The sequence below is a fragment of the Podarcis vaucheri genome (genome assembly GCF_965113315.1).
Source record: "Podarcis vaucheri genome assembly, chromosome: 12".
Classification (NCBI taxonomy): Eukaryota; Metazoa; Chordata; class Lepidosauria; order Squamata; family Lacertidae; genus Podarcis; species Podarcis vaucheri.
Window position 1 is genome coordinate 7,423,133 of NC_138750.1, and position 27,989 is coordinate 7,451,121.

Here is a 27,989-nt window from a genome sequence, read left to right on the forward strand (position 1 = left end):
CCAGGTTTGCTGCGGATGTTCGACGAAATGGACCCTAAACGGGGCGGACTCAAAACAAGGTACGACTGTATTGAAATTAGGACATTTGACATGGGATGACCCTAATAGCTTACCCTCTTGTGTATGCACAGTGGGGGGGGGGGCAAATACGACCCAGGAACAGAGAGGCAACACTGTCAGGGAACTGCCATCGGAACAGGGAAAGGAGGTAGAGGGGACGTTGGGATACAGGGATCCTCCGAAAGTCCCTCTTCCTGCAGTGGGGAAAGCCACGCCTCCAGTGGGGAAGAGGGGGAGGGGTCAGGGGATGCTACTGGGAGCCCCAGCACTGGAGAGCCAGTGTGGTGTAGTGGTTAAGAGCGGTAGTCTCGTAATCTGGTGAACCGGGTTCGCATCTCTGCTCCTCCACCTGCAGCTGCTGGGTGACCTTGGGCCAGTCACACTTCTTTGAAGTCTCTCAGCCCTACTCACCTCACAGAGTGTTTGTTGTGGGGGAGGAAGGGAAAGGAGAATGTTAGCCACTTTGAGACTCCTGAAGGGGAGTGAAAGGCGGGATATCAAATCCAAACTCTTCTTCTCTTCTCCTGGTCAAGCCGGCCAGGAGGGAAGCACGCCTCTTCCGTTGCCCACCTTGCGCAGAGGGGTCAAGCGCAAAGAAGGAAGGAAAAGGCTGGGGGTGACAAAGTTCTTATGTTGGGGACAAAACCGGAAAAAGCCACTCCCGGATTCTGCTAGCGATTGAGGCAGACATGAACTTTGGGGTTCCGCCCTGCAAATAGTTTTTGCACCAAATAAAACCTGTAAAAGACAGGTGGTTATTCCACCTAAACATTAGGAAGAACTTCCTGACAGTAAGCGCTGTTCGTCAGTGGAATTTGCTGCCAAGGAGTGTGGTGGAGTCTCTTTCTTTGGAGGTCTTTAAGCAGAGGCTTGACAACCATATGTCAGGAGTGCTCTGATGGTGTTTCCTGCTTGGCAGGGGGTTGGACTCGATGGCCCTTGTGGTCTCTTCCAACTCTATGATTCTATGATTCTATGATTCTACTCGTGAGCAACCACTATTGCCATCTGACACAACACATTTCAACTGCAAGAACGGAGGGAAAGAAATGTTCTGCACCTGGAATGGCCCTGACAGGGATGTGGAAAGGGGAGGATGGTCTCTGCTCCAGACTCCTGTGGTGTGGATGTAACCATGGAGGTCCAGCGTAAGCACTGTGGCCCATTCTGCCGCTTGAGGTGAAATGGGAAGTGCCGCCTTGCCCTGCCTGATTGGAGCAAGATTTTGCCGAAATCGGCACTGACACCGGGACTGCTTCTGCAATGGCGTGGCAGGTGGCAGGGCAGGTGGGGCACCCAAGGAGCTGCTGCCACCTGAAGCAGCCGCCTTGCCCTGCCTATGAGCTGACTTGGTTCTTGCATATTAAGGTCACAAAAAACCCTCTTCAAGGTCAGGAATTTCCCACCCAAAACACATAAGGCACACCAACATAATTAGGAAGGCTAATACTCAACTGGTCTGAACCAATAGGTCTGAACTAAACTTGAGCTATAACATGTGCTGTTAGAGTTTCAGTGGCCCAAAGGAATGGAAGTAATGAATTTCCTTTTTGAATTCCAGATACTGTTTTTGTATTTGCAAAAGTTTGGTGTGTCAAAACCGACCAACGAAATGAATTTCCAATGTCTCTGTCAGGTATCTCAGTCAACTACTGTAAATCTGAATTCCTCTTAAAAAAATTACGACCTAAAACTGAAAAATTAATTTATTTTATGTCTAAAATTACAATACGTGCCAAAATAATTGAATATTTAAAAATTCATATGTTTGCATTTATATGCAAAGTTATTTTAAATGAATTATAATCCAATTACACGGAAATTAGAAACATACTTAAAAACATACAAAAAACCAAAAATCTCTCAATTTTGAGGAGAACAGCTACAATTCAAATGTTGTTTCTAGCAAGTTTTCTATTTTTATTTCAAACTTTACAAATCCTTCTTTCTGAAAATTTTTTGAATAAATGGCAGTAGTGGATTTTATTCTGTCCCTAAAAAAAAAAAAAAAGCTAGACTAAATTAATCCTTTTGTTCCACAGAGCTCAACCTGATGATGAGGTATACCATATATATAATTTATATAAATTATAAATATATAAATTATATTCCGCCCTATATCCAGAGGTCTCAGGGCGGCTCACAGAACAAAACCAGAAGACAAATCCACAAAATATATAATCAAAATAAAAACAACACTACAACAAAATAAAAACTACTCTGTACCCTATAATCAATGGGGGACCAAATTAACACTGGGTAGACACTGAAATCAGACTTTCTAAACATCTCTTGTTACAAGCTCTTCCATTTAAGAACTTTAAACCAAATCTACTGAACTCAGTCTACATGCCTATTTTATAGTTTTGTTTTTCATCTTTTAATTGCCTTCTGTTGTTATGATTGTTCACTCGGTTTTATATACATTATAAAATGAAACAATGAAAAAAACAATGGGAAAAGGAAATGGAATTTCCAATGCGATTTACCTTGTAGATTTTGCAACGGCAAAGTCATGATGCCTCCTGCTGCAGCTGCGGCCACCAGCCCTTGGATGTTGGTGAGATTAGCGGTAGGCAAAGTCAAGACCAGTCCTTGCTGGCCCCCCAACTGACCCGCCATGTTGAAAGGAATAAGGATAGGTTGATTCAGTGCTGGCGTGCCTCCCGGCATCACCCCTGCGACAGCTGAGGCTAGCTGCTGCGCCGTCAGTAGTGGCTGAAAGGAGACGTAATGATCAAATTTTAACATGTAACAAAATAAAGGCACAACAGCACGGCTGCAGTGGTTTCACTAGAGCAGCCTCCCCCCGACCTGGTGCCCCCCAAGATGTTGTTGGACAACTCCCATCAGCCTCAGCCAGCACAGCCAACCTTCAGAATCATAGAATCATAGAACTGTAGAGTTGGAAGGGACCCCCAAGGATCATCTAGTCCAACTCCCTGCAACACAGGAATATGCAGCTGGTCCATACAGGGATTGAACCTGCAACCTTGGTGTTCTCAGCACCATGGTCTAACCAACTGAGCTATCCAGGCCTGACAGGAGTTGCCTGTCGAGGTCCCCAAGCCAGCCCAATAAAATACAATTGACACTTGATTTTAGTTTAAGGATTTTGGCATAATTTTGGCCACAACTTTATTAAAATTACAAACAATGTGAGTGGTTGCTTAGGCATTGGTTGCGACTATCTGACCCCGCACGGGGACAGACTGACATTCGCACGTCCGCAAAGTCAGAAAGGGAAAACATTTTGGGAAGAGAGACGGAGCTGGGAACCATGCCTAACCTCTCCCCAAATGCTCCCAGGGGCTCTTGCGTGGCCCTAGCCCCTTGACAGGTGTTCGGACAAAAGCATGGCAAACCCCTGGATTCCTTTAACAGAATTCCTTTGCAGCAGCAGCAGCATTGTGGAGGGGCAGGCACAGCCAATCCATGCCCCTCCACCAACCAGTCTCTAAACCAATGCCTAACCGCAACCTTACAAGTTGTGACAATTTGCTACGCAGTAGGCAAAAACCAAATGGCACCAGCCAAATGGACAAAATTCCTACCGGGCCCCTGCCCCAAAAGCAGACGACCCCATGACAGGTATAGTAAGGTCAATGCGAACAACCTGAAAATAGGGAGGGAGGGTGATCCAATGTGCGCAGCGAAAAGAGAAAGCTCAACGCTGCACACAGGGTATTTAAAGGCTATGGCTGTCAATCACAAAATGGCAACATTCAAATCTCCCCAGCACATGTTAATGGTGGCCAAAGCAACAGTGGGTGTCTTGCTAGCCCCCACCGCAACACGTGCTCTCCATGAAGGAGAAGATGCTTTGTAGTCTAAAAGCTCTGGTGGACACCATGTTGTGCAAACTGACCCAGAGCCTGTGACTTACTTCTGATTTGTTTTCGATTTCTGACTACAATCACGGGGCGTGGGGCGTGTGTACTAGGCCAGCAACATTTAGAAATGCTGGATTATTTAGATCAGGCATGTCCAACTCCCAAGAGACTGCAATCTACTCATAGTATAAAAAGACCGGCTGTGATCTACCCACTGTCATTGCCAAGAGTTGTTGAGTTTTTTTAGGGGAGGGTTGGCCAAAGGCAATCACTAAACTTCAAACCTGGGACACCCAAGCGATTTACTGGTAGATCACGATCTACCTGTTGGACATGTCTGATTTAGATTAACTAGTTAAAAACACTTTTGATTGACTGAAAAAAGGTGTCCCAATCAGCCAGCAGTTGTAGATACAGATGATATGGATACAGATATAGATACAGACATTCTTCTTCACTGTGATTAAAAAATATAGCTGGCAAGTGCCTTCTCAAAAGAGGTATTCTCTCTTTTCCATTACGTTGGGAGGAACGCCTCTTCTAAGACGATGCCTCCCACAAGAAATTTATGTGCCGTCTAAAAACAAAGGAAAAAATGCTTCTGGCATCAGAAACATTGTTTTTACCCACATGCAAGTTTCGCTGATTAATCAACTAAAAGTAATATGAACAATCAATTTCAATTGATTAATTTGCAGCGAGTTTATATAATAATTTATGAAAGGAAAAAATCAGTGCCTGAGAGCTTTCTCAGGCAAAGCCTTCTAGAGAAGCTGTTGCTGCACTACAACTTTATTGTGCAAACAGGCTTCCAAGTAAATATTTTGTACTCCATGTGGTCATTGGCCAAATGGGGGCCCCATTGTTTGCCCCACTGGCCTGAGAGGTTCCAAACCCCTGCTGAAAACACTTACTGTAGGTACCCAATAATATTTTAAAATGCAGTAGCTATTTGCCAAATTTGGTGATAATTAAAGCCTTTAAGATTTGTAAATCACTTTTCAAACAAAATGCTTCCCAAAGCGGTTTAGACACATCCAGCATACCAGTAAACCCAACATGACCTAACAACCAAAAATAAGTTTGTTGGCCTGGTTTTTTATACTAACATTCCTTCAATCATATTCTCAAGGTGGTTTTCAAAAGAACAAAGCAATTAAAATGTAAATACAGGGCTGTTCTTTGTGTTTGCTTTTTGCAGAGGTATTCTGCAACAGTAATAGTGGAATAATAGTGCATTTGTACGGAACATCATTCCACTTTATTAGTTGCTTCCCCAATATGAGCACATTATGGCCACTTAAGAGGACCGCTCCTGCACTGCTGTGCAACAGAAGTGGCCTAGAAAATAAATTGGAACATCTGTGGCATAAACAGTTACAGGATTTCAGCAGGAAATTACAGGACTCGTATTTATTGGAAACAAAGAAGTATGTCCGCTCCTAAACATTTGCAGGTGCAAACAGTACTAAAAGTGAGATCATATATAACTGTCCCAATACAAATCATCACCAAAGCACAACAAAAAGGATATCTGGATGGACCGGCTGTTGTTGCGTAGACAAAAAATAACCAAATTTGTACCCCCCCCCCAAAAAAAGCTCAGGAGGTCAATCTATAACCCACATGGAGTTGTTGTTCCACATATACTTTTATGCTGTGAAGAGCCCTGAAATCTACGGATGAAGGGTGGCATACAAATTTAAGAAATAAAAATAATATAGGTCTGATTTCTGGCAGTGAGGGCTGCTCTACAGGCTGTCGCTTCTTATGAGCAAGCAGATCTGTTCAGAGATCAGAGGAAGTGTGTTCCTCATTGCTGCTCTCAGTCTCTCTTTAGGAAATATAATACTCTGCTCCTTTACACTCACAAACGCTGATTTGTTGATTTCCTCTGAATTCTTTCCAGTTTCACATCCATAGCATATACTAGACCAGGTCGGGTAATATGGACCCCACCTGTGCTCTGAGCTGCGCCATCTAGAATATAAGTATTGGTTGCTCTTGAAAGGACGGCTCGATTAAACCCAATCACCGTACATTTCCTAAGAAACAAAGCCAAACAACTCCTTTGAGCTGGCAGCCCCCAGGGGGCAGATCTGCAAAAGCTGCCAACTATAGTTCTGGGGGATGTTACTCTGACTGGCTTTGGCCCTTCCAGGTCATAGACAGAGGTCTTGAGCATCACATGCAACTTGATGGTTTTTGTAAAAAAATAAATCAATGACGCCAAGCATTGAACGTGGGACCTTCTGCATGGACAGTTTGTGTTGTACCATTGAGCATAGGACCCTCCCCAAATATGTAAAGCTTCGTGAATCTGCATGTAATCTTTGTGCAGGGGTCATGCTCAAATTGCTGCATAGTTCAAATTTTAATACAAGTGCTGCCAAAGCAAACACAAATTCTCAGCACCTTTGTCAGACTAAAGCTCAAAGGGTTCTTAGGAGGAACTGGTGGCAGTTCAAATGGCACCAGCTAATTTAATTCTCCTGTGGAGATATGCTCAGAAACTGGGGGCTGGAATGTCTGCCAGCTCTTCCCTAGCAGCCTGGCTCAGTCACTTTGTAAACAGAAACCCTTCAAATTTTTACTTAGCATTACAGCACAATCCACATAAATACTTGTTGGCTCCCAACTAGGATAAATGTAATTTGAAACAAGGTCTGTGCGCAACACACACAACTGTCAAACCCAAACTGTTGAATCAAACTTACATTAAAAGTCCATTTAGCAGTTTCACATCAACTCAGGCTGTATTTAAAGCAGAAGGCTGATGTGAGGCTCCAGTAACTTAAATTAAGGAGCAAAAATCCCTAGCCCAAATCTGAAATTTGGCTTGAAAACTGTACACAGATTTCTATCTTTTTAAAAAATGAGATGAACAAACTCTCTCACACATGCACACACACACATTTTTAAAATGTTAATTGCTAAGCATACATTTCAAACGACAGCATGCAGCCAAATAATTCTACTTTATCCATTTAGCTGATTGTTAATATTTGCTTTCAGAAAAGCAAATTTTATTTCGAGTCAATGATAGAAACTGACCTGGGGCCCGACAGGGAACGCTGGATGGGATTGACTGGGTTGGTGCTGATCAGATGTGCTTGTATCAGAGAGTGCTGTGTTTCCTCTGGCTCCTGGAATTCAAAGAAAAAGCTCTACCTTAATATCTAGCCTGGGGACTAGCACATTACATTTTGCTGTGATGTCACATAGCATCAAGCTGAAAATGATATGCTAAAGCGGTTTATCAATAACTCAAGCGCTCAAATCACTTATCAGCTGCATAAATTATGCTAACATTCATTCAGGCCAGCCTACTCACTCGGAGGGAGATACGGAAATCTGACAGCAGTGAAACTGAAGCCATCATCAACACAGCTAATGTGGATTGCATTATACATCCATTTACATTAAAAAAAAAATCGCACAAGCTCTCTGCAGGGGAAAGAGCCTCTCTTTTTTTTAATGCTAAAGTGAGCAACAGCTATCCTAATTTCACAGAGCAAGAATTAACTGGGCCAAAGTAAAGTGACTTCTACTGTTTATCTCTGTTAAAGAGTACAATATCAGTAAAATATCACAGTGCAAACTAGTGGATCCAAGGCAATTGGACTTTGCACAGATGAAGAGTCAGGGTTTGGGACTAAGAGTCAGCCTAGGCTCTACAAATTTCACAGAACGAGAGACTAGAGGTACTACTTGAGACTAGAGGTAAAGGGGCTTTTAAAATTTGTTTTAATGCTCCTCCCCAGAAATGCCCCAACAGGTAGACAATAGAGGAGCATAACAGAAAGAGGGCTAGATTACACTTTCTTACTACATGCAATGTACCATTCATTTGGGGAAGTGTTTCAATTAAGTTGCCGTATTTTTCGCTCTATAAGACGCACCAGACCACAAGATGCATCTAGTTTTTGGAGGAGGAAAACAAGAAAAAAAAAATCTGAATCTCAGAAGACAGAACAGAAAGAGGGATCGCTGTGCAGTGAAAGCAGCAATCCCTCTTGCTGTTCTGGCTTCTGGGATAGCTGCGCAGCCTGCATTCGCTCCATAAGACGCACACACATTTCCCCTTACTTTTTAGGAGGGAAAAAGTGAGTCTTATAGAGCAAAAAATACGGTACTTCACTGGCAGCAGGACGCATTGCCATGCCACCTCAACTGACTAGTATGTTCTGCACAGATTCCAGAATAGTTTTAAGCAGGGCCAGCCCAAGACATTGGGGCACCTGAGGCAAGCCACAAAATAGCACTGACACCCCACTTCCCAGCCACCAGAGAAGAAGGGGAGAGTAATGATCTACATCAGGGAAAATGGGGGGAGGGGACACACTGAATCAATCCAATGGAATCAAAGGTCCGGTGGGGGGAGAGGGTCTGCTCCGAATCGTGGTGGGCAGGTGTACCACTGTAGAGGCAGCATTGCCTTCAAGGAGTGCACAGCCACGGGCACCCTAGCAGCAACAGCAGGCAATGCATTCCTGGGAGGCCAGATCTGCCGCTTTGTGGAAACTGGCACCCGAGGCAGTTGCCTCACCTTGCCTCCTGGGTGGGCCGGCCCAGCTTCTAAGAGACGTAGAACCAAATCCTTGCTCTGGAACAGACTGCCCCAGTTCCTAAACCCGCCCTCCAAATGCTTTGGATTACAACTCCTATCAGTCCCAGCCTGTATGCCTAAAAGGTAAAGGACCCCTGACAATTAAGTCCAGTCATGAACGACTCTGGGGTTTCGGCGCTCATCTCGCTTTACAGGCCGAGGGAGCCAGCGTTTCTCCGCTTCCGCAGACAGTTTTTCCGGGTCATGTGGCCAGCAAGACTAAGCCGCTTCTGGCGAACCAGAGCAGTGCACTGGAAACGCCGTTTACCTTCCCGCCGGGGCGGTACCTATTTATCTACTTGTACTTGATATGCTTTCGAACTGCTAGGTTGGCAGGAGCTGGGACTGAACAACGGGAGCTCACCCTGTTGCGGGGATTCGAACCGCCGACCTTCCGATCAGCAAGCCCTAGGTTCAGTGGTTTAGACCACAGTGCCACCTGTGTCCCCAGCCTGTATGCCTGGAGGGTGCCAATCAGAACACTTGGAGGGTATGAAATAGTTACCTGATTGCCACCAAGTTCCTGAAAGAAGGTCTATGCCAGGGGTCTGCAACCCGTGGCTCCGGAGCTGCATGTGGCTCTTTTACACCTTTGCCGCGGCTCCGGGGTGGATACTAGCGAGGGGAGGAGGCGCATTGGGCGCCCCGACACTCCCCACTGTGGCGGGCGCTGTACTGGCTGTGATGTCGCATGGGGGCGGTGCGTGCGTTAGTCACGCACCGTCCCTACGTCACCTTCCCACCCGCCCGCCCGCTACATTGTAAGGGACATGTACGCTGGTCACTGCATTGAAAGGGGGCATGTACGCTGGTCACTGTTTTTAAGGGGAGTGAAGAACACACACACACAAAAAGGTAACTTGTTAATTTAACGTTTATTTCTATGAGGAGGAGTAATTCTGAGGGGTCAAACAAAGAAATAATAAAAAAGTGAGAAAAAAGTTATTTTTATAATGACGAGTTTTGCGGCTCCCAGTTTTTTTCCCTTCGGAAACGGGTCCAAGTGGCTCTTTTTGTCTTAAAGGTTGCAGACCCCTGGTCTATGCAAGCAAGAAGCTGGGCCTCAGCCTGTTGTACCTGGCCGTGGTGCTGATCAGCTGAGTACCCCCCCCCCACCTCAACACCTAGGAGTCCTATTGCCAATCAATCTGACAACAAGAAGAAGAAGAAGAAGAAGAAGAAGAAGAAGAAGAAGAAGAAGAAGAAGAAGAAGCAACAGCAGCAGCAGCAGCAGCAGCGTTTGGATTTCATATCCCGCCTTTCACTCCCTTTAAGGAGTCTCAAAGTGGCTAACATTCTCCTTTCCCTTCCTCCCCCACAACAAACACTCTGTGAGGTGAGTGGGGCTGAGAGACTTCAGAGAAGTGTGACTGGCCCAAGGTCACCCAGCAGCTGCATGTGGAGGAACGGGGACACGAACCCGGTTCACCAGATTACGAGACTACCGCTCTTAACCACTACACCACACTGGCTCTCAGAGCCATACTTCCTCTAGCAGCTAAATTGGAGTAGGAATATGTACCCATCTGTCGATGCAGTTCAATATCCACTTAGAGACACATGCACGTAAGCCTGCTTCCACCTTCTTATGCCTCAATAAGTAGGTAGGGGTGTGTGCATTATTTCTGCAGGTGAATGGCTATTAGTAGCAAATAAAAATAATAAAAAATAAATCAATGAAGCAGGAGCCTGCCTGTTTATTGTTTCTGGGGCAGGGCGCATGAATGCGTTTGGCAAAGAAGCATCAGGAACACAGGTGCTTGTGCAACAATTTTTAGGATTTCTGCCAGACAGTTTGGTGTAGATTTTGTTTTCTGTGGTTTTACTGATGGCTATAGAAATGGAATTCTAACTCAACCTTAATAAGATCCTCTCCCCCCCCCACCCCACGTTTGTCCTATGAATAGCAAGTGCAAGGCAATTCAGAACTATTTTATTGCCACGCCATGGTCTGTGAAGGAAAAAAAAGGGATCTGATTCTGCCATACTTATAAATTTTAAAGAAGGTATTATCTGCTCATTTAAAACAAATTCTTCTATATATTCTCCAAGGGGACAGACTTATAAATAATGTAAATGTGAAAGATATACATCACCACATTAAGGTACAAATAAAATAGACTGCTACATATTATTCAATTGACTTCTATCTCTATAGCAATGTGTCAATCTTAACAATATTTTATATGGGGATTAAGCAATAAATGCAGAGAATCATTAGGCAGAAACCTGGGAATCTTATTAATTTGTAATTTAAAAAAAACACAAAAGGAAGTCAGAGAGGCACATTGGTTTGGGAATACTTACAAGTGTTGTATTGAAATTCTTACATTGATTTAGAACAGGTTAATAATAAAAGCATGTTGATGTTTCTATAAAATGAACAGTGCCAACATTGATATCACATTTAATGTTCTTCCTCTCTTTAAAAAAGAAGTTTTTAAATGTATATGAACTCCAGCAGTTGGCTATTACATTTTTTTTAGGACATACAGTCATCAGAACATTAATTTTAAAATAAAACCAGTGCAATTGTACATTCCAGTTCAGGAGACGGGGAGCACACAGTCACCAAAGAACAAACAGATAAAGCCAAAGTTCCACCCAGGATTAAGGGCAATAGCTTAATAGAGGAAAAAGGCATAGTCTTATTGGTGTTTGCTACTTAGGGGAAAGAAAGTAACACAAAGTAGAAATAGTAATACATGCAACATCTTTACATGGCTTGCGTATGTTGTGGCAATTTCAACAAATTCATATCCAAATTGCTCAGGTTATGTCTGTCAAAGTGCAAGCTGATGTGGTTCAGTGGCTAAGAAAATGAATTGCAAGTCATACAATTCCCTTTTTTGCTTCTGCCATGTTCTCAGTAGAGTCATCTTCATACAATCTTTGCACATACAGTGGTACCTCGGGTTACATACACTTCAGGTTACATACGCTTCAGGTTACACACTCTGCTAACCAGAATTAGTGCTTCAGGTTAAGATCCTTGCTTCAGGATGAGAACAGAAATCGTGCTCCGGCGGTGCGGCAGCAGCAGGAGGCCCCATTAGCTAAAGTGGTGCTTCAGGTTAAGAACAGTTTCAGGTTAAGTACGGACCTCCGGAACGAAATAAGTACTTAACCCGAGGTACCACTGTACACAGAATATGTATGGGGGTGGGGGTGGGGTGGGGGGAGACATGGAATCCCACCAGGAACCCCCACCATATGTAAATTTGATTTGTGGGATCACCAGTCTCATATAACCAACATGCTTAAGTCTAATTAATGCATGAAGGGGTTAAAGCCATAGAGTAAGCTGTCCTGCCAGGCTTACCTAGGTCACTCCCCCTCACCTTGGGAGAAAATAGGTAATCAAGCTTATTGTTGTACCTCAGTCTACCTAAAAAGCTCAGCGTGTAAAGAGGTCTGAGCTGGCTGCTCTAAGCTCAGACTTCATGGCGCTTTCAAGTGTTCTTATATCAATAATTTAGAAACTTTCACCCCTGCAATGAAGCCAAGGTTTACTGCCTGTGTTTTCTGACCAATGTATGGAAAAGCTCATGAACTTGACCTTTGGAGATTTTGTAAGTAAACCATTTTTAACTTACCAAATGTGTGGTCTTTTTCTATGCTAGGGGAAGAGAAGACTACTTTGGAACTTGCAAGGGCATATTTTAAAGGTCTAATAGCCTATATTTCCACGCTTTACTTTGCTGCACATTTTATTATTTTAAATCTCTGCTGGGGTTCTCTCTCGCCAAACAGTACTTGCCCCAAACCTGGATCTTGGTATCCAAGAATTCTCCTTTTATACCTGTTTGTTCATTGCCAACCAACACAACTGACAGTCAGAACTTCTTGTGTTTAAATACTGCATAGCCAAATTCTCTCCACATCATCTTAAACCTTCAAAAGAAGCCACGAGTAGTATTGGAGGCAAGTGTCCCTCCTCACTGCTCGTGTAATGACAATATTCTCCGCCTTGCTTCTCTGCTGCTTTCACCCTAAGGATCAGTTTGTACAACGAGAGGTTTTCAGTGAAATAATTGCAACAACCAGGTGAGCTTTGTTTTGTGAAAGAGACCCAAACTGACCCTTTTGGGTTGTCTAGTATAGAGTCATAGATTTGGGACAGACATTGAAGGCAATCTATCCACTTCAAGGCTCAGCGCAGGAACTACACAGCAAGATTCGACTGCATCATTCCTCATGCAGTGGTTCTAGCCCAGGAACAGAAAACATGTCTGCTCCTTCATCTGCATGAAGGTCCTTCAAATGTGATTCACAAGTCAATTCACATATTAATTATCATCTGATGAGCTTGTCGTGTTCTTCTCCACTGTTCTTCAGACCTCACCTGGAGTACTGTGTCCAGTTCTGGGCACCACAATTCAAGAAGGACACTGACAAACTGGAATGTGTCCAGAGGAGGGCAACCAAAATGGTCAAAGGCCTGGAAACGATGCCTTATGAGGAACGGCTAAGGGAGCTGGGCATGTTTAGCCTGGAGAAGAGGAGGTTAAGGGGTGATATGATAGCCATGTTCAAATATATCAAAGGATGTCACATAGAGGAGGGAGAAAGGTTGTTTTCTGCTGCTCCAGAGAAGCGGACACGGAGCAATGGATCCAAACTACAAGAAAGTAGATTCCACCTAAACATTAGGAAGAACTTCCTGACAGTAAGAGCTGTTTGACAGTGGACTTTGCTGCCAAGGAGTGTGGTGGAGTCTCCTCCTTTGGAGGTCTTTAAGCAGAGGCTTGACAAGCATATGTCAGGAGTGCTCTGATGGTGTTTCCTGCTTGGCAGGGGGTTGGACTCGATGGCCCTTGTGGTCTCTTCCAACTCTATGATTCTATGATTCTATGATAGGTGCTATAGGCACATGTTTAAAAGGTCGCACCTCTGTCAGTTAAAATATGATGGAAGTTGCCAATTTCAAACTGGTGATCATCACATGAAATACAGTAAACACATAATTAGGCAAATCCTTCCTTGGTGAGAAAGAAAGAAAGAAAGAAAGAAAGAAAGAAAGAAAGAAAGAAAGAAAGAAAGAAAGAGGCTATTCAGATGTTAACTGCCACAATCACATATAATCACTGAGAAAATTGATTCTTCAGGACTTATGCCCATGAAAGATGACAGCATTATTCTGATTATTTACATCAAATGGCCTTGGCAGCATTCCTGTTTTCTCCTGTAATGAAAGTAATGCTTGAGCTATAAAAAATTAGCCCACTATTCACTTCTCAAACATCTTCCTCAATCTGTCTAAAAGTAATGGGCCAGTCCATACTAGTTCGTGGCACCCTTCAGATGTTATGCACTACTACAACTCCTACAATTGGCCGTGCTGGCTCAGGCTGATTGGAACTGTAGTCCATGGCATCTGGAGGGCAGCACATTTTCCTTCCTCGCTTGATCACTGAGACATCAGGTGATGGCTTTCAAAAGTTATTGAGCCATCAGAGATAAAGCCCCACATGCAGAGCCATCATGTGACTTCTTCCTTTAAACCCAGGGTTCATTAGCTGTCCAACCAAGTGTCAAACAGTGAAGCAATGCACATGGTTGTGTGCTTATACAAATAAATTACTGTCAGACCTTAACTATCTACAATATTAGTTCCAATAATTTACAAAGTGTGTCCATTTTTCAACAGTTCTAGTTTTCTGGTTATTATTACACCTTTTATGTAACCCACCCATTGGTTAATTTGTCTAACTCTGTGAGCTCTAAACACCTCAATAACCCACACAGTCATGATTATTCCATTTATGAACGCTTGTAATTTTTGCTAACATTAATAGATTCCTAATTAGAGATTTTATGCACATCTGATTTTTTAAAAAATAATAATCCAATGAAATACAAACAGCAAAGGTCTTAATCCCAATCCTAACCTTGAAGTTTCTGATATTGTGGTCATTACATTTCTGAGCACAATTCAAAGTGTTGATGCTGACCTTTGAAGCCCGATACGGCTTTGGTCCAGTATACCTGAAGGAGCGTTTCCACACCCATCGTCCAGCCCAGACACTGAGGTCCAGTGCCGAGGGCCTTCTGGTGGTTCCCTCCCTGCGAGAAGTAAGGTTACAGGGAACCAGGCAGAGGGCCTTCTCGGTAGTGGCGCCTGCCCTGTGGAACGCCCTCCCATTAGATATCAAGGAAATAAACAACTATCCAAATTTTAGAAGACATCTGAAGGCAGCCCTGTTTAGGGAAGTTTTTAATGTTTGAAGTTTTATACTGTTTTTAGTGTTCTGTTGGGAGATGCCCAGAGTGTCTGGGGAAACGCAGCCAGATGGACGGGGTATAATAATAATAATAATAATAATAATAATAATAATAATAATAATAATAAAATATATGTTTCCAATAATCATGTGCCACCTGGCATGCCCACCACATATGAAGTAAACAATGAGATGCACATAACCAACATTTGTGGCTCTGTGGAACGAACGACCCCAACTGAGATATATCTCACTCCAACTTTGTCTTCTTTCAGACAACAGGTAAAAACCCATCTTTTCACCAAACTTTCAGTGACAGATTAAAAGTCATTTTATGTGTTTTAATTATGCTATGTATGGAATTTATTAGAATTATGTTAATACTTTTGTTTGTTACATGTTATGTTTTTATATAATTTAATATAGGATCAATTTCAACGGGATTACTCTGAGCATGGCTTTGTTAACTGTCATTTTAAGTCTAGATCCAATTGTATATTTTTCTTAAATTTTAAAATATTTTTGTCCCATCCTTCCTTGATTCGCACCCAAGGCTGTTTATGCAACAAATAAGTTACCAATTATACCATGTGAATTCAATAACAATAACATTTCTATTATGTCATCGATGATCTATTCTGTCATATATGATCTAGTTGCAGGGGGTTGGACTAGATGATTCTGGGGTCCCTTTGAACTCCAAAATCCTACAATTCGATTATTCTAATAATAATAATAATAAAAATCAAGGAAGCCAAACAAACAGAACCACCAGCAGCAAAAAAAAGCAGTAGGCTAAGATAATGCTCAACCAAACATCCTTTTAAAGACAATGTACCATAAATGAGAAGTTCTTGCCTCCATTTCCCATCTGTCTAATCTCTAAAATTAATCATATGTGATGACCAGATTTACACAGAAGAAGGCAATCCTTCTTCTGGGTTCAGATGTTCAAGGTGTTAATGCCAAAACCAGAACTCTGAACTGTTCTCAGAAACAGCTATGATAAAATTTCAACAAGCAATTTGGGGGGAGGATTCAGAACAAGATTCTTGAATATATTCAAGAGCTTTAAAAATGAACTTATTATTAAAGCATGTGCTTTGGATACTTTTTGTACCTCACAATTATAACCAGAGACACAGCTGCTACGAAGGCAGAATTAATAATATGTGGGACCCTGCATACATTCTGCTTTTCACAGAGGTATTTTAGAATGAAATTTGGCATAACCTTAAATGGCGGCACTTCCCATTGCACAATATTCAAGAGGTCTCTGGTGTGAAACTCAGCACCTGATTTGTCCAGCTCTTTTTCCAAGCCAGTTTAGCAATGCCTGGGAAACAGCATACAATTTCATGTGTATGAATGAGGCTTTACACAGCCTCAATATGAGATTATTCATGCTGGCTTTCCAGGATCAAAGAGGGATGTATCCTCCCGACACCCATATCTCTTTCACTCATGCACTTGTACTTCACTTAGCCTCATAGGCCCTCCTCCTAAGCTACCCACCGAATAGGAATTGCACCAGAAACAGGTTTTGCTTGAAAACCAGAAGAATGGCCAGAAGAAGAATTGTGAGTTAAGAAACAAGAAAATGCAGCAAAGCAAGAATTTCAAGCTGGCTGGGAGCTCCATTGCATCCAGCAGTCCTGGTGAAAATTTATTCTCTGCCATTTATTACTGTCTGTGAGAGCATAGGTGGAAACACCCAGGAATGAAAACCCCAGCCACAAAACATTCAGATAAGGCCATGATTCTTTGTTTACCTGCAGTGCTCTCTATATGAGCCAAACGGAAGAAGGAAAACTCTGATCCTAAATCTCTGCTGCCTTGTGGGATATCTTTGGGAGAAGAAAAGGCTAAGTAAACCCTTACAGTCTAAAACAGTTGGATGGTGCCTTGTATACCTCCTTCCAGCAACTCCTGCAGACAAGCTGGTGCCAAATGTATTGCTCTGCTTTTCCTTTAACAACATCAGTGAGGCTGAGAAGGGCGTCTTGTCCTCTGAGTACCCCCAGAGGTGCACGCCATTGTCTCTCAAAACAAGCAGATGCCAACAATGAAAACTACAATAATAGTGACTGTTATTTGGTACTTAAAAAGGTAAAGGACGCCTGACAGTTAAGTCCAGTCATGAATGACTCTGGGGTTGTGGCGCTCATATCACTTTACTGGCCAAGAGAGCCAGCATTTGTACGCAGACAGTTTTCCAGGTCACGTGGCCAGCATGACTAAGCTGCTTCTGGCGAAACCAGAGCAGCGCACGGAAACGCCGTTTATTGGTACCTATTTATCTACTTGCACTTTGAGGTGCTTTCGAACTGCTAGGTTGGCAGGAGCAGGGACCGAGCAACGGGAGCTCACCCCGTCATGGGGATTCGAACCACCGACCTTCTGATCGGCAAGCCCTAGGCTCAGTGGTTTACACCACAGCGCCACCCGCGTCCCCTATTTGCTACTTAGACATCAACAGTTGAAGCCTCAAATTTGTTGCTGTCCACTCTTCCTGAGCAAAGAAACCCCTCTACAGCTGCTTGACCAAGTCATAGCCCCCACTACGGGCTGCTTTGACTTATTCTGGCTGCTTATATATGAAACTGCTTGGAGTGGTCATTCAGAGTTTTGGAGCAAGTTGGCATCAATAGGCTAATGGCACTCAGCTGTATTTCTCCCTGACACCTGAATGTTAGGGAAAATGGAGAGGCCAACCAATGCTTGGATGCAGCAACGAGATGGATGAGAAAGAACAAGATGAGTTGAATCCTAGCAAGAGAGAGGCACTGTGGGTAAATGGTTCCCATGTCTGAGAACTCCTGGATGGGGTTGTCAGACCCCTAAAGGAGAATGTTCTCTATCTGAGAGGGTTCTGGGTCCAAGGTAGCCTCAGCAACTAGAAGTACCTTTCACCTGCTGGTACATCAGCTGCAACCATTCCTGGACCAGGAAAACTTGGCCATAGTAATTCACGCATTGGCTGCACACACACACACACACACACACACACACACACACACACCCCCTAGCATGCCAGTGCAATGTGCATTGCAACACAGCTCCACTCCATCTCTCTTCTATTTAGAGGCTGATGCAAGCCTTACATCCATACTGAGCACAGGGGAAACGAAGGAGAGCTGTTCTCGGGATGATCCTGTATGCTAGACATTATCAAATTAAAATGTCCCTGAATGCATGAAGCATTCAACAAACTAGATTCAATCTTTACTGGTTGGAAACTAAACAGGACCCTCTACTTTTATCATTGAGGCCAATCCCAGCTTCCTGGCAATTTGAACTACGTGATACATATTTTTGTCACATTCACACTTAACACTTTTAGGTGTTCAGCAACCCCTTTTGCTCATTACTTTTTCGTTCTCTCATTTCCACGCAGCAGTCTATTATTTACATTATTTCCAATCCCACATCTTGATTTATACAGTTTTGCAAAATAAAAATGCATGTTCATATTGGAGCATCTTGTATTTTTACAGTCTAAATGAGAGCTGAGAAGCAAGGTCACTACATGAAATGGGAAGAGATATCATGGTAAAATCATGTTCCTTATTTAAAATAAGCTGACGCCCCTTCCCCCTGCCTCTCCCCGCCACCCCCACCGCCCTGAACGGTGCACAAAGATCCCTCTGTTAATGGTGCATGCATCTTTTATGAACTGGACCCTGCCCATTGCGGGTTGTAGTTTCTTTGCTACTGAATGCATTAGCACACATATAATCATATTAAGGTCACAAAGACTCTATCAATTTTCTACGAATTCATACAATATTTCTTTTGCTGTTAGCACTGCTGAATATAGTGGTGATAAAGGTTGCCTATTAGAAGATGGACAGTTGAACACATTATTATTTTATGTTGGACAGCTGATCCCTAACTAAACAGGGCAGAAGACGCTCTAAATTAAACTTCCTTTCTTTCCATTCTTGCATCCTTACTAAATGCCAAAGGGGGAGCATGTTAAAAGAACATCTATTATTTGGAGCAACTGCTACTATTTGCCTTTAAAAAAATATCACCAGCCATCAATTTCTCGCGAGGTTCTTCACTTAATTTATATATGTTTTCATCTGATTATAAAGTAGAAACGATTTTATCTTTAAGCAGAGTTGTAATCCATGCTGTAATCCTTGCAGGGTTTACTAATCCCAAATGTTGACCAGGCTCATCTCCCAAGATTAGCTTCTCTTACTTAATAATAATAATACACCTAGTAGATCTAAACTACTGATCTGCCATTTAGCCTCATCAATCACAAAACATTGGAATCGGTCTTTCATAACTCTTTACCTAGAACCATAAGTTTCAGAAATTTGCAAAAGGCAAGGAATGCTGAGATTCTTTCTAGCCTCCCTAATTGGTTTCCAAATAGGGTTGCCACCTTTGTTCATACAAAATATGGGACAGGATGGCTGGGGCTGGGGGCAACCCCCACCCCCCACCGCTGAAATGACATCAAAGCAATCCATTAAAATCTATTGCAGCCTAACCGGATGGCCCCTCTGGAATTTGTCGCACCCACACATGAATTTGTAAATTTGTGCTTTGCTACCCAGAGCTTAAATGGACGACCTTTCACATACCCTTGCACACATGCACAGAACTGTACAGTGATACATGCAGGCCAGGGCAAAAATTAAACAGGGGGGCATATTCTGATGTGGGGATGAACTATGTTCCACATATTAAATTTATGAAGGAGAGAAAATAATATTAGAGGGCAGTGGGAAGGGCAAGCCTTGTGGGGAGATACTTCTCCCCCACCCTCCTCTCTCAAATATCATGTGGGGCTTCTGGGCTACACTGACACAAAACCGCTTGCTTCTAGGGACTCAGAACTTGTAGTTCTCTGGGGAACAGGACCCAGCACTCCCAGGCTGCAGCTCTGCAGATGGCCGCCTTCACCCAGCCAAAGCTTCAGGGAACTGGAAGCAACAACCTGAAAACCTTGCCCTGATTTCTTCCTCTTTAGGGGCAGGGATGAGGAGAGGGAGCGAGGAGAAAAATGGAAAGGAAGGAAGTGAGAGGTGGAATGAGAGAGAGAGAGAGAGAGAGAGAGAGAGAGAGAGAGAACAGCAGAATACAAACTACGGTACATCCCGTACTGAATCAATACAGGGCATAGGATTTTACACTGAAATAATGGACAATCCTGTATTATACAGGATAGGTGGCAACCCTGTTCCCAGGGCAAACAGGCATCAGCACCGAGAACCCTGATCTTAGAGCACGGGTAGGCAAACTAATGCTTTTGAATTCTAGTGCTGGAGGAGACTCTTGAGAGTCCCATGGACTGCAAGAAGATCAAACCTCTCCATTCTGAAGGAGATCAGCCCTGGGTGCTCACTGGAAGGACAGATCGTGAAGCTGAGGCTCCAATACTTTGGCCACCTCATGAGAAGAGAGGACTCCCTGGAAAAGACCCTGATGTTGGGAAAGATGGAGGGCACAAGGAGAAGGGGACGACAGAGAATGAGATGGTTGGATGGTGTTCTTGAAGCTACCAGCATGAGTTTGACCAAACTGCAGGAGGCAGTGGAAGACAGAAGTGCCTGGCATGCTCTGGTACATGGGGTCACGAAGAGTCGGACACGACTAAACAACAACAACAACAACAAGGCAACTTAAGACCCGGGGGCCAGATCCGGTCCAATCACCTTCTCAATCCGGCCTGCGGAGGGTCCTGGAATCAGCGTGTTTTTACATGAGTAAAATGTGTGCTTTTATTTAAAGCGCATCTCTGGGTTATTTGTGGGGCATAGGAACTCGTTCTTTTTTTTCTTACCAAAATATAGTCTGGCCCCCACAAGGTATGAGGAACAGTGGACTGCCCCCCTGCTGAAAAAGTTTGCTGACCCCTGTCTTAGAGCAATGAAGCAGGATTGCGTTTCCCCACCTCAAAATTATGGCCATTCCTTTAGCAAACTGCAACCTTTTACTCAAGTGGCTTGGAACGTGCTATATATATATATATATATATATATATGCAGGTTTTGGTGTCTTCGGGTGTCTTCCCGTGTAAGAGTCGGGGTGTCTGTGCGACGTTTCGACGAGGTCTCACTCGTCATCTTCAGGCTGGTGCTTTCGGCTTCTTGTTACTGGAACAGAGCAGAGTCTGGTGTTTGAGTTCCTATAAATACTGTTGAGGGGTGTGGTGTATAGCCTCCAACGTTCTGGGCAGAGAGGAAGTTCCTAGATTAGTGTGCCTTTTCTTCTTTTGTTCCTTAATTACTTGAGGGATATCTTGGGTGATTTCATGAGTGATATTCTGAATATCACTGGGTGGGTCATTAAGTGTAGATTAGTTGCTAAAGCTTTCGTGTCTTGACCTCTTGAGCTTGTGAAGAGTTTTTCTGAGAAGATGGCTGTGCTGCATTTAGTTGTGCTCTGGCTTGGCTTCGTGTATAGGGGCGAGCTGTGGTTTTGTGCCTTGTGCCAGCCAGATCTGTGTAGGGATTGCAGGGGGGTGCAGCATCTCTACACAGATCTGGCTGGCACAAGGCACAAAACCACAGCTCGCCCCTATACACGAAGCCAAGCCAGAGCACAACTAAATGCAGCACAGCCATCTTCTCAGAAAAACTCTTCACAAGCTCAAGAGGTCAAGACACGAAAGCTTTAGCAACTAATCTACACTTAATGACCCACCCAGTGATATTCAGAATATCACTCATGAAATCACCCAAGATATCCCTCAAGTAATTAAGGAACAAAAGAAGAAAAGGCACACTAATCTAGGAACTTCCTCTCTGCCCAGAACGTTGGAGGCTATACACCACACCCCTCAACAGTATTTATAGGAACTCAAACACCAGACTCTGCTCTGTTCCAGTAACAAGAAGCCGAAAGCACCAGCCTGAAGATGACGAGTGAGACCTCGTCGAAACGTCGCACAGACACCCCGACTCTTACACGGGAAGACACCCGAAGACACCAAAACCTGCATTCCTGTACCCGTGAAAATCTACGAAAGCAAATATATATATATATATATATATATATATATATATATATATTATTATATTATATTCAACCAACCACTAGAACACAGAACTTAATTAAGTTTCGGTTCTCTGAACTATTTGCATTTATTTACAAATATTTGCATTTATTTACACATACTGTACCTGTGAATCTCCCTTGCAAACAAATTACATTGCTCCCACACCAGTTCTTTAGGGTGGCAGCTAGCCCCCAAGTTGCTTTAAACTCAGCTCCTTGTGACTTTCTCAATCTCGCTCTCAGTCTGTGATGCATTGTTCTTTTCACACACAGAGAGACACCCCCACCTCACCCTGCCCCCACCCCTTGCTAGAGGGCTGAAGATCTGGATGAGTCATCTTTTTTGACCATCACCTAGCCTTCTAGAGCCATATTAGCTCCCATGGAGACCCAGCAACTGAATTTTAAAGGTCATATTTTTGTCAAATCCAGGTACTGCCTCAGGTCGACCCACATGAGGGCAACCCACCCTGATAATCCCAGAAGTCTGACAGGAAACCCACAACAAGCCCTTTTGGAATTAGAAGGTAGAGTGGGCTTGCTTAAATCAACAGATAAAATAAACAAAGTACTCATGGGCAAAAGCTCAAGTCCATGCTTGAAATGGCACTGGCGGCGACAGTGGGGGAGCTTATTCATAAGGAATCCATTCTGCTAAGACCCAAATCATTATCAGTTCAGCTACTTCAGATTTTGGATCTGAAGCCCCAAAGCTGTTCACAGGAAGCATGAATCAAGATACTAGCTTAGAAGCCAATGAGCAAGCTTAAAACAAACCAAAATATTTAATTGGTAGAAGGGTTAGGAGTGCAGAAGAGGGGCTCTACCCTGGAAAAAAATTAGCATCTTTTCATTACTGAGTTGTGTTTTCACCAGATTGTGTTAAACTGTGAGAGCAGGCAGGAGATAGTGCTTTATGAAACTCTCTCTCTTGGTACTTAGTCCACTATTCTGGTCTTGCTTCCAGCAGCGTTTTTGACAATTTCCTACTCTGCTCTGTGGTTTTTATGCAGCCCTACGGGGCGGCTGAATCAAGAGTCTCATTACAGGTTGTTCAGCTGCTCAGACTTTGCTGAGACTCTTAAAAGAGTAGCCCCACAGAGAGGCATACAGTAGGAGCCAAGCAGTGAGCTAAGGGGATGACAGCAGTTTTGGTCTGTGGACATAAGGCCAGGCTTTAAGATCAGATGAAATTACAAGTGAAAAAGAAAGAATAAAAATAGAAAACCCTGCTACAAATGAACATGCATATAGCATGCATTGTGAAATGTTTGTGTTTGCAAAAATTCTGATACACCCAGCCCCCCTCGGCAAGACCTCAACAGCATGATACCTATAGCAAAGATCTCATGAAATGTCTCAGCAGGGCAAGCCATTATTTCAAATGAGAGCACTGGCTTCTATCTGTAGCAACTTGTGGTATATTTGTGGCTGAAGATTGTGTGTGTTTTTGACGGAAATTAACCTGCGATTCTGTTTGCAATACAAAACCCACCAAAGGAAATGGCTGTGACAGAGCTTGACAAAGGATTCCCATATCATGTCAATTTAGCTATACTGATGCAGTTCCTAGGGAAATAGTTCACATGCCTGGTTTGAGAATATGAAAAGCAACACGCACACCCACACAACATGTCTATTCTAAATTCAAGAAGAAAAAATGTACTGAATGAAGAAAATAAATGCTAATTTGTGTTTAAATATTGGGGAAACTGGAATTAATAAATTGAGGAACAGAAGTATTAGATCTTAAGGCAGCATAAAGAACAGAAAATGTAATAAAATATATTGTCTGATCTACAGGAAAATCAAGAAGATGTAGGAATTTTTACATATCAGCCCATGAAAATACTTACCTACAAATAAGTATGGGTTCAATAGGACTTAATCCCAAGTAAGTGTGAACTGGATTACAGCCTCAGATTGATTCAGTCTGATTGCTTTTATAATGCATAAAACTTGGTGACATGCTGAAATATCATCTCCAAACATCTTCTTTATGGCAAAACCTTTCCATAATAACATGCTGTGCGGATAGCATGTATGCAAAACAATTCAGGTCACCTACTGAGTCAAAAGTGACTGACAACTGGCAACTGAAAATGGCCAGGCTGCTCAATACCTACCAATCTTTCAGAGGCAAAATTAGGCGCACTGGTTCTCCCCTGTTCTCACACCAAATCATGTGGCTTCCGTTTACCTTTTCCCCTTCTCTGCCTACAGTCAATTGCTATGAACAGCCTGTCTGCTCCTGCAGCCTTTCGAAGCAGGCTGCGCTAGTAGGGTATTGGCCATAACAGTTTCCCATTTACTTAAATAGTTGTGGGTATGGAACCCTTACTCTTACAATGGATTTATTTAGTGCATTTATAGTGCACCTTTTCCTCCAAGGGGCTCACAGTTGCATACATGGTTCTCCCCCTGACCTATCTTAATCGCCACAAAAAGGAGGGTAGGGAAGGCTAAGAAGCAAGTCACTGGCCCAAGGTGAGCTTCATGGCCAAGTGGAGATTTGAACCCTGCTCTCTCAGGTCCTAGTCCAATACTCTAACCACAATGTGGAGTAGAAAAAACAACAACCATCATTTGCTATCAATAGGAGGGAAGAAGTAAATGTCATTTTCTGTCTGTGTGTCACATGGAACATATCCCACTCTCAGGTGCGAACTGCAAGTTAGGAATCACTGGTGACCTTGGGGGGGTTGGGGGGGAGTGCCTTTGACAAGGGCACATTCTGAGCATAGAAATGGGTAGGTAAAGGTAAAGGGACCCCTGACCATTAGGTCCAGTCGTGACCGACTCTGGGGCTGCGGCGCTCATCTCGCTTTATTGGCCGAGGGAGCCGGCGTACAGCTTCCGGGTCGTGTGGCCAGCATGACTAAGCCGCTTCTGGTGAACCAGAGCAGTGCACGGAAACGGCGTTTACCTTCCCGCCAGAGTGGTACCTATTTATCTACTTGCACTTTGACATGCTTTCGAACTGCTAGGTTGCCAGGAGCAGGGACCGAGCAACGGGAGCTCACCCCGTCGCGGGGATTCGAACCGCCGACCTTCTGATTGGCAAGTCCTAGGCTCTGTGGTTTAACCCACGAAAGGAGTCATTTAACACTTTCCCCACTCAAGTCCCCACACCCCACAATCAGAAGCTTCTTTTGCCTTTTGGAGGGCTTCAAATGCAGGTAAAGATTTGCTGAAGAGCCAGGGGCGTCTTAAGCATATCCGGTGCCGTGTTGCAAAGATCCTTCCGGTGCCCCCCCCCCGTTTCCCAGAGTTGTCAACCTTTTCCCAAGGCTCTGCAGGGATCGCTCTCCTCCCACGGGGGCTTGGGAAGGAAGCTGCATGCCTGCCAGCCATATGGTTGACTTGGCACAGCTGGTGGGCATGCAGGAGGGAAAGGGGAGGTCACCGGCAAAGCCACGCAGCTCCCCCACTCGCTGGGGGTGCCCCTGAGAGGCCGGCATCCTGGCCCAATGCACCAGTAAACCCAATGGGAAAGACGGCTCTGTTAAGAACATAAGACGGGCCTGTTGGCTCAGGGCAGTGGTTCATCGAGTCCATCATCCTGTTCTCACAGTGGCCAAGCAGAAGGCCTTAAGCAGGACTCTTCCCTGCCATAGTTTACATCAAATGGCATTCAGAAGCCTACTGGCCCCATCAGCGGAGGCAGCACATTGGGTTTGTAGCCACGGTGGGCTGTGTTAGCCTAATCCTCATTCAAAGCCTTTCAAACCTGTATGAATGGATTCCATTGCAAACTACACACTGTGTGCAGAAGCACTTATTTTTGTCTGTCCTGTCATGGCACCCACTCTGTGGAATAGTTTGCTTGGGAAAAATCCACTTGAACGGAATCGTTATATATTTCAGGCCAGGTGTTTAAGACCTTTCTTAATCTGCCAAGCATACCCCTACCCTCCGCTTCCCTGCTTTTACAGTGGAATTATAATTTTCTGTGTTGTGTTTCTACGGCTGTACTTAGTTAGGTTATTTTGAATTAATATTCAATACCAGTTGGGGTTAATAGAATTAATTCTTACTGACATGCTGCCTGTTGCCTTGAAGTCAAGGAAAGGGATCTAAGAAAAAAGTGAATAAATAACTGAAGAATCCTATATTTTACATATTGGGTTTTAAAAGGAATTTTAAGCTATGCCACTTGCAATTCATTCTCTTAGACAGGAATCTTAGACACAAATACTAGGTCTTGAGGCCGACTGAACACAGTAGAACTTACTTTTGAGTAAATAGGTATAGGATTGTGCTGTAATTATAGTAATGCAGTAACTGCAAAGCTCAATTTGTAAACAAGTGTGCGGTTGTCTATATATTGTTAGTATATTAAACAAGTACCCCTTTTGCTCATATATAAACTCATTTTTAAACATTGATATTTTTTGACGTTCCTCTGAAGAGCATCTGTGGAATTCTATGGCAACTCCCCAAATAGCAACAATGGATGAACACCAGCTTGAGAAATTCATGTCTATATTATTTATGAAGCTACAATTCTCCTGTAAATAACCCAGTTGTTAAAATGATATGTATCTATGTAATTGAGTCTTCTGTATACAAATAAATAAGGCTTTATTGCAATGTCAGAAGTTAACAGACCAGTCAATAAAATCAATAACTCACTTTTTCTTGCTTATATATCTACCTTTTCTCCACCTTTCTTGTGTCCTCTGTTTGTTCTCATTACATATTAACACTCAAAGGATATATTGTGCTTATGTTACTGTTTATTAAATGGCAATGAGCAAAAGAAGGCTTAGGAATCACAACCTCAGCAATTTAATAGACAGCCTATTTGTTGTGTGATTTCATGTATACCTACTGGAGATATACAAGGAGGAGAGAAAATGTCTCTCTTGATATATCAGAGTGCATGATACTTTTTAATATGAATGACTAGATGAAGGCTTAAATAAATTAGGTTCATGTTGATACACTTAGCTAAAAGTGCTTCAGGCCTGTATTGCATTATCCCATAACTGCTGTCAAAACAGTGCTTCCAGATTGCAGCCTAGCACCTCTATTGCAAGGTTGTGTCAGCAGTTCCGATTATAAACTAGGTTTTTTCAGAAGTTTCTAACTTAGCCATTAAAAAAACTAAGCCTTTAAACTGTATGCATATAACCCTCATACGGGAGTTATCAAGATAAGGCCTATACAACACACATCCAATTAGTTGGTTCTTTTAGTATAGGAATCCGGATATTTGTATAATTTTTCACAATGCCTTTTACACATGGATTAGTAATAATGATAATGATGAAATACCATATTTACGCAAATCTAATGTGCCATCAAATCTAATAGGCACTCTGATTTTCGTGACATAATTTGGCCAAAAAAGGTGTGCATTACATTCAAGTAAATACGGTAATCTTTACTAGTAGTAATGTCAGATGCCATCAATAAGAAGGCTTCCTGGATCAGGGAGTTTTGCCTCCTGCCCCCAGCCCTGGTTTTTAAATTAATTCTATTTGCAAATTTCAGTACAGAAAAAGGGCATCAACAAAACAAAGAGCTGAGAGGGAGTTGGCGTACAGCTTCCGGGTCATGTGGCCAGCATGACTAAGCAGCTTCTGGCGAACCAGAGCAGTGCACGGAAACGCCGTTTACCTTCCCGCCGGAGTGATACCTATTTATCTACTTGCACTTTTTGCATGCTTTCGAACAGCTAGGTTGGCAGGAGAAGGGACTGAACAACAGGAGCTCACCCTGTCACGGGGATTCGAACCACCGACCTTCTGATCAGCAAGTCTGTGGTTTTAACCCACAGCGCCACCCGTGTCCCTAGTTGGGTAATTAGGAGATTGTGAAATCTCAAGAAGTGGGTTTAAGAAAGTTAAGAAATTGTGCCAGGTTAAATTGAGTAGAAGCAGTTTGGCTCCTCACTTTCTACCTATCATACATTAGGGGTGCCAAACCTTTTTTTCAAAGAGGGCCAGATTTGATGACATGAACATGCGTGAGGGCTGACCAAAGTTGTTGAGCTATTTTTAGGATTTTACCCCAGGACATATACAGCCACGGCGGCCGGATTTAATCGACCAGCAGGCCAGATTAGGCCTCTGAAACGGACTTTGGACATGCTTGCATCAATCTTTTGATGAGAGTGAGACACCAAACACACTTATACCAATCTACAAATGAAAAATCCAGGCAAGACTGAAGGACTAGGTAGTTCCCTAGACTGGATGGGTTTTGTTCAACCCTCTTTTGGAAGAGGTCAAGGTC

General features: G+C 43.3%; 1 protein-coding gene and 1 long non-coding RNA gene across 3 annotated transcripts in view; one reads left to right on the plus strand and one right to left on the minus strand.

The window, feature by feature from the left end:
- Positions 1-26,347, plus strand: LOC309515262. Its single transcript, XR_014212371.1, has 5 exons — positions 1-59; positions 1,622-1,696; positions 12,126-12,170; positions 23,550-23,640; positions 26,158-26,347. It is a non-coding gene; the product is annotated as an uncharacterized lncRNA (long non-coding RNA).
- POU6F2 (POU class 6 homeobox 2) overlaps positions 1-27,989 on the minus strand; it is a 301,009-nt gene that overhangs the window by 138,491 nt on the left and 134,529 nt on the right. For both annotated transcript variants that reach the window (XM_082192837.1, XM_082192838.1), the window contains exons 3-4: positions 6,948-7,039; positions 2,550-2,778 (exon numbers count right to left, since the gene is read on the minus strand). In XM_082192837.1, the coding sequence (XP_082048963.1) occupies positions 2,550-2,778; positions 6,948-7,039 (321 nt within the window). The remainder of the gene's footprint in view (positions 1-2,549; positions 2,779-6,947; positions 7,040-27,989) is intronic.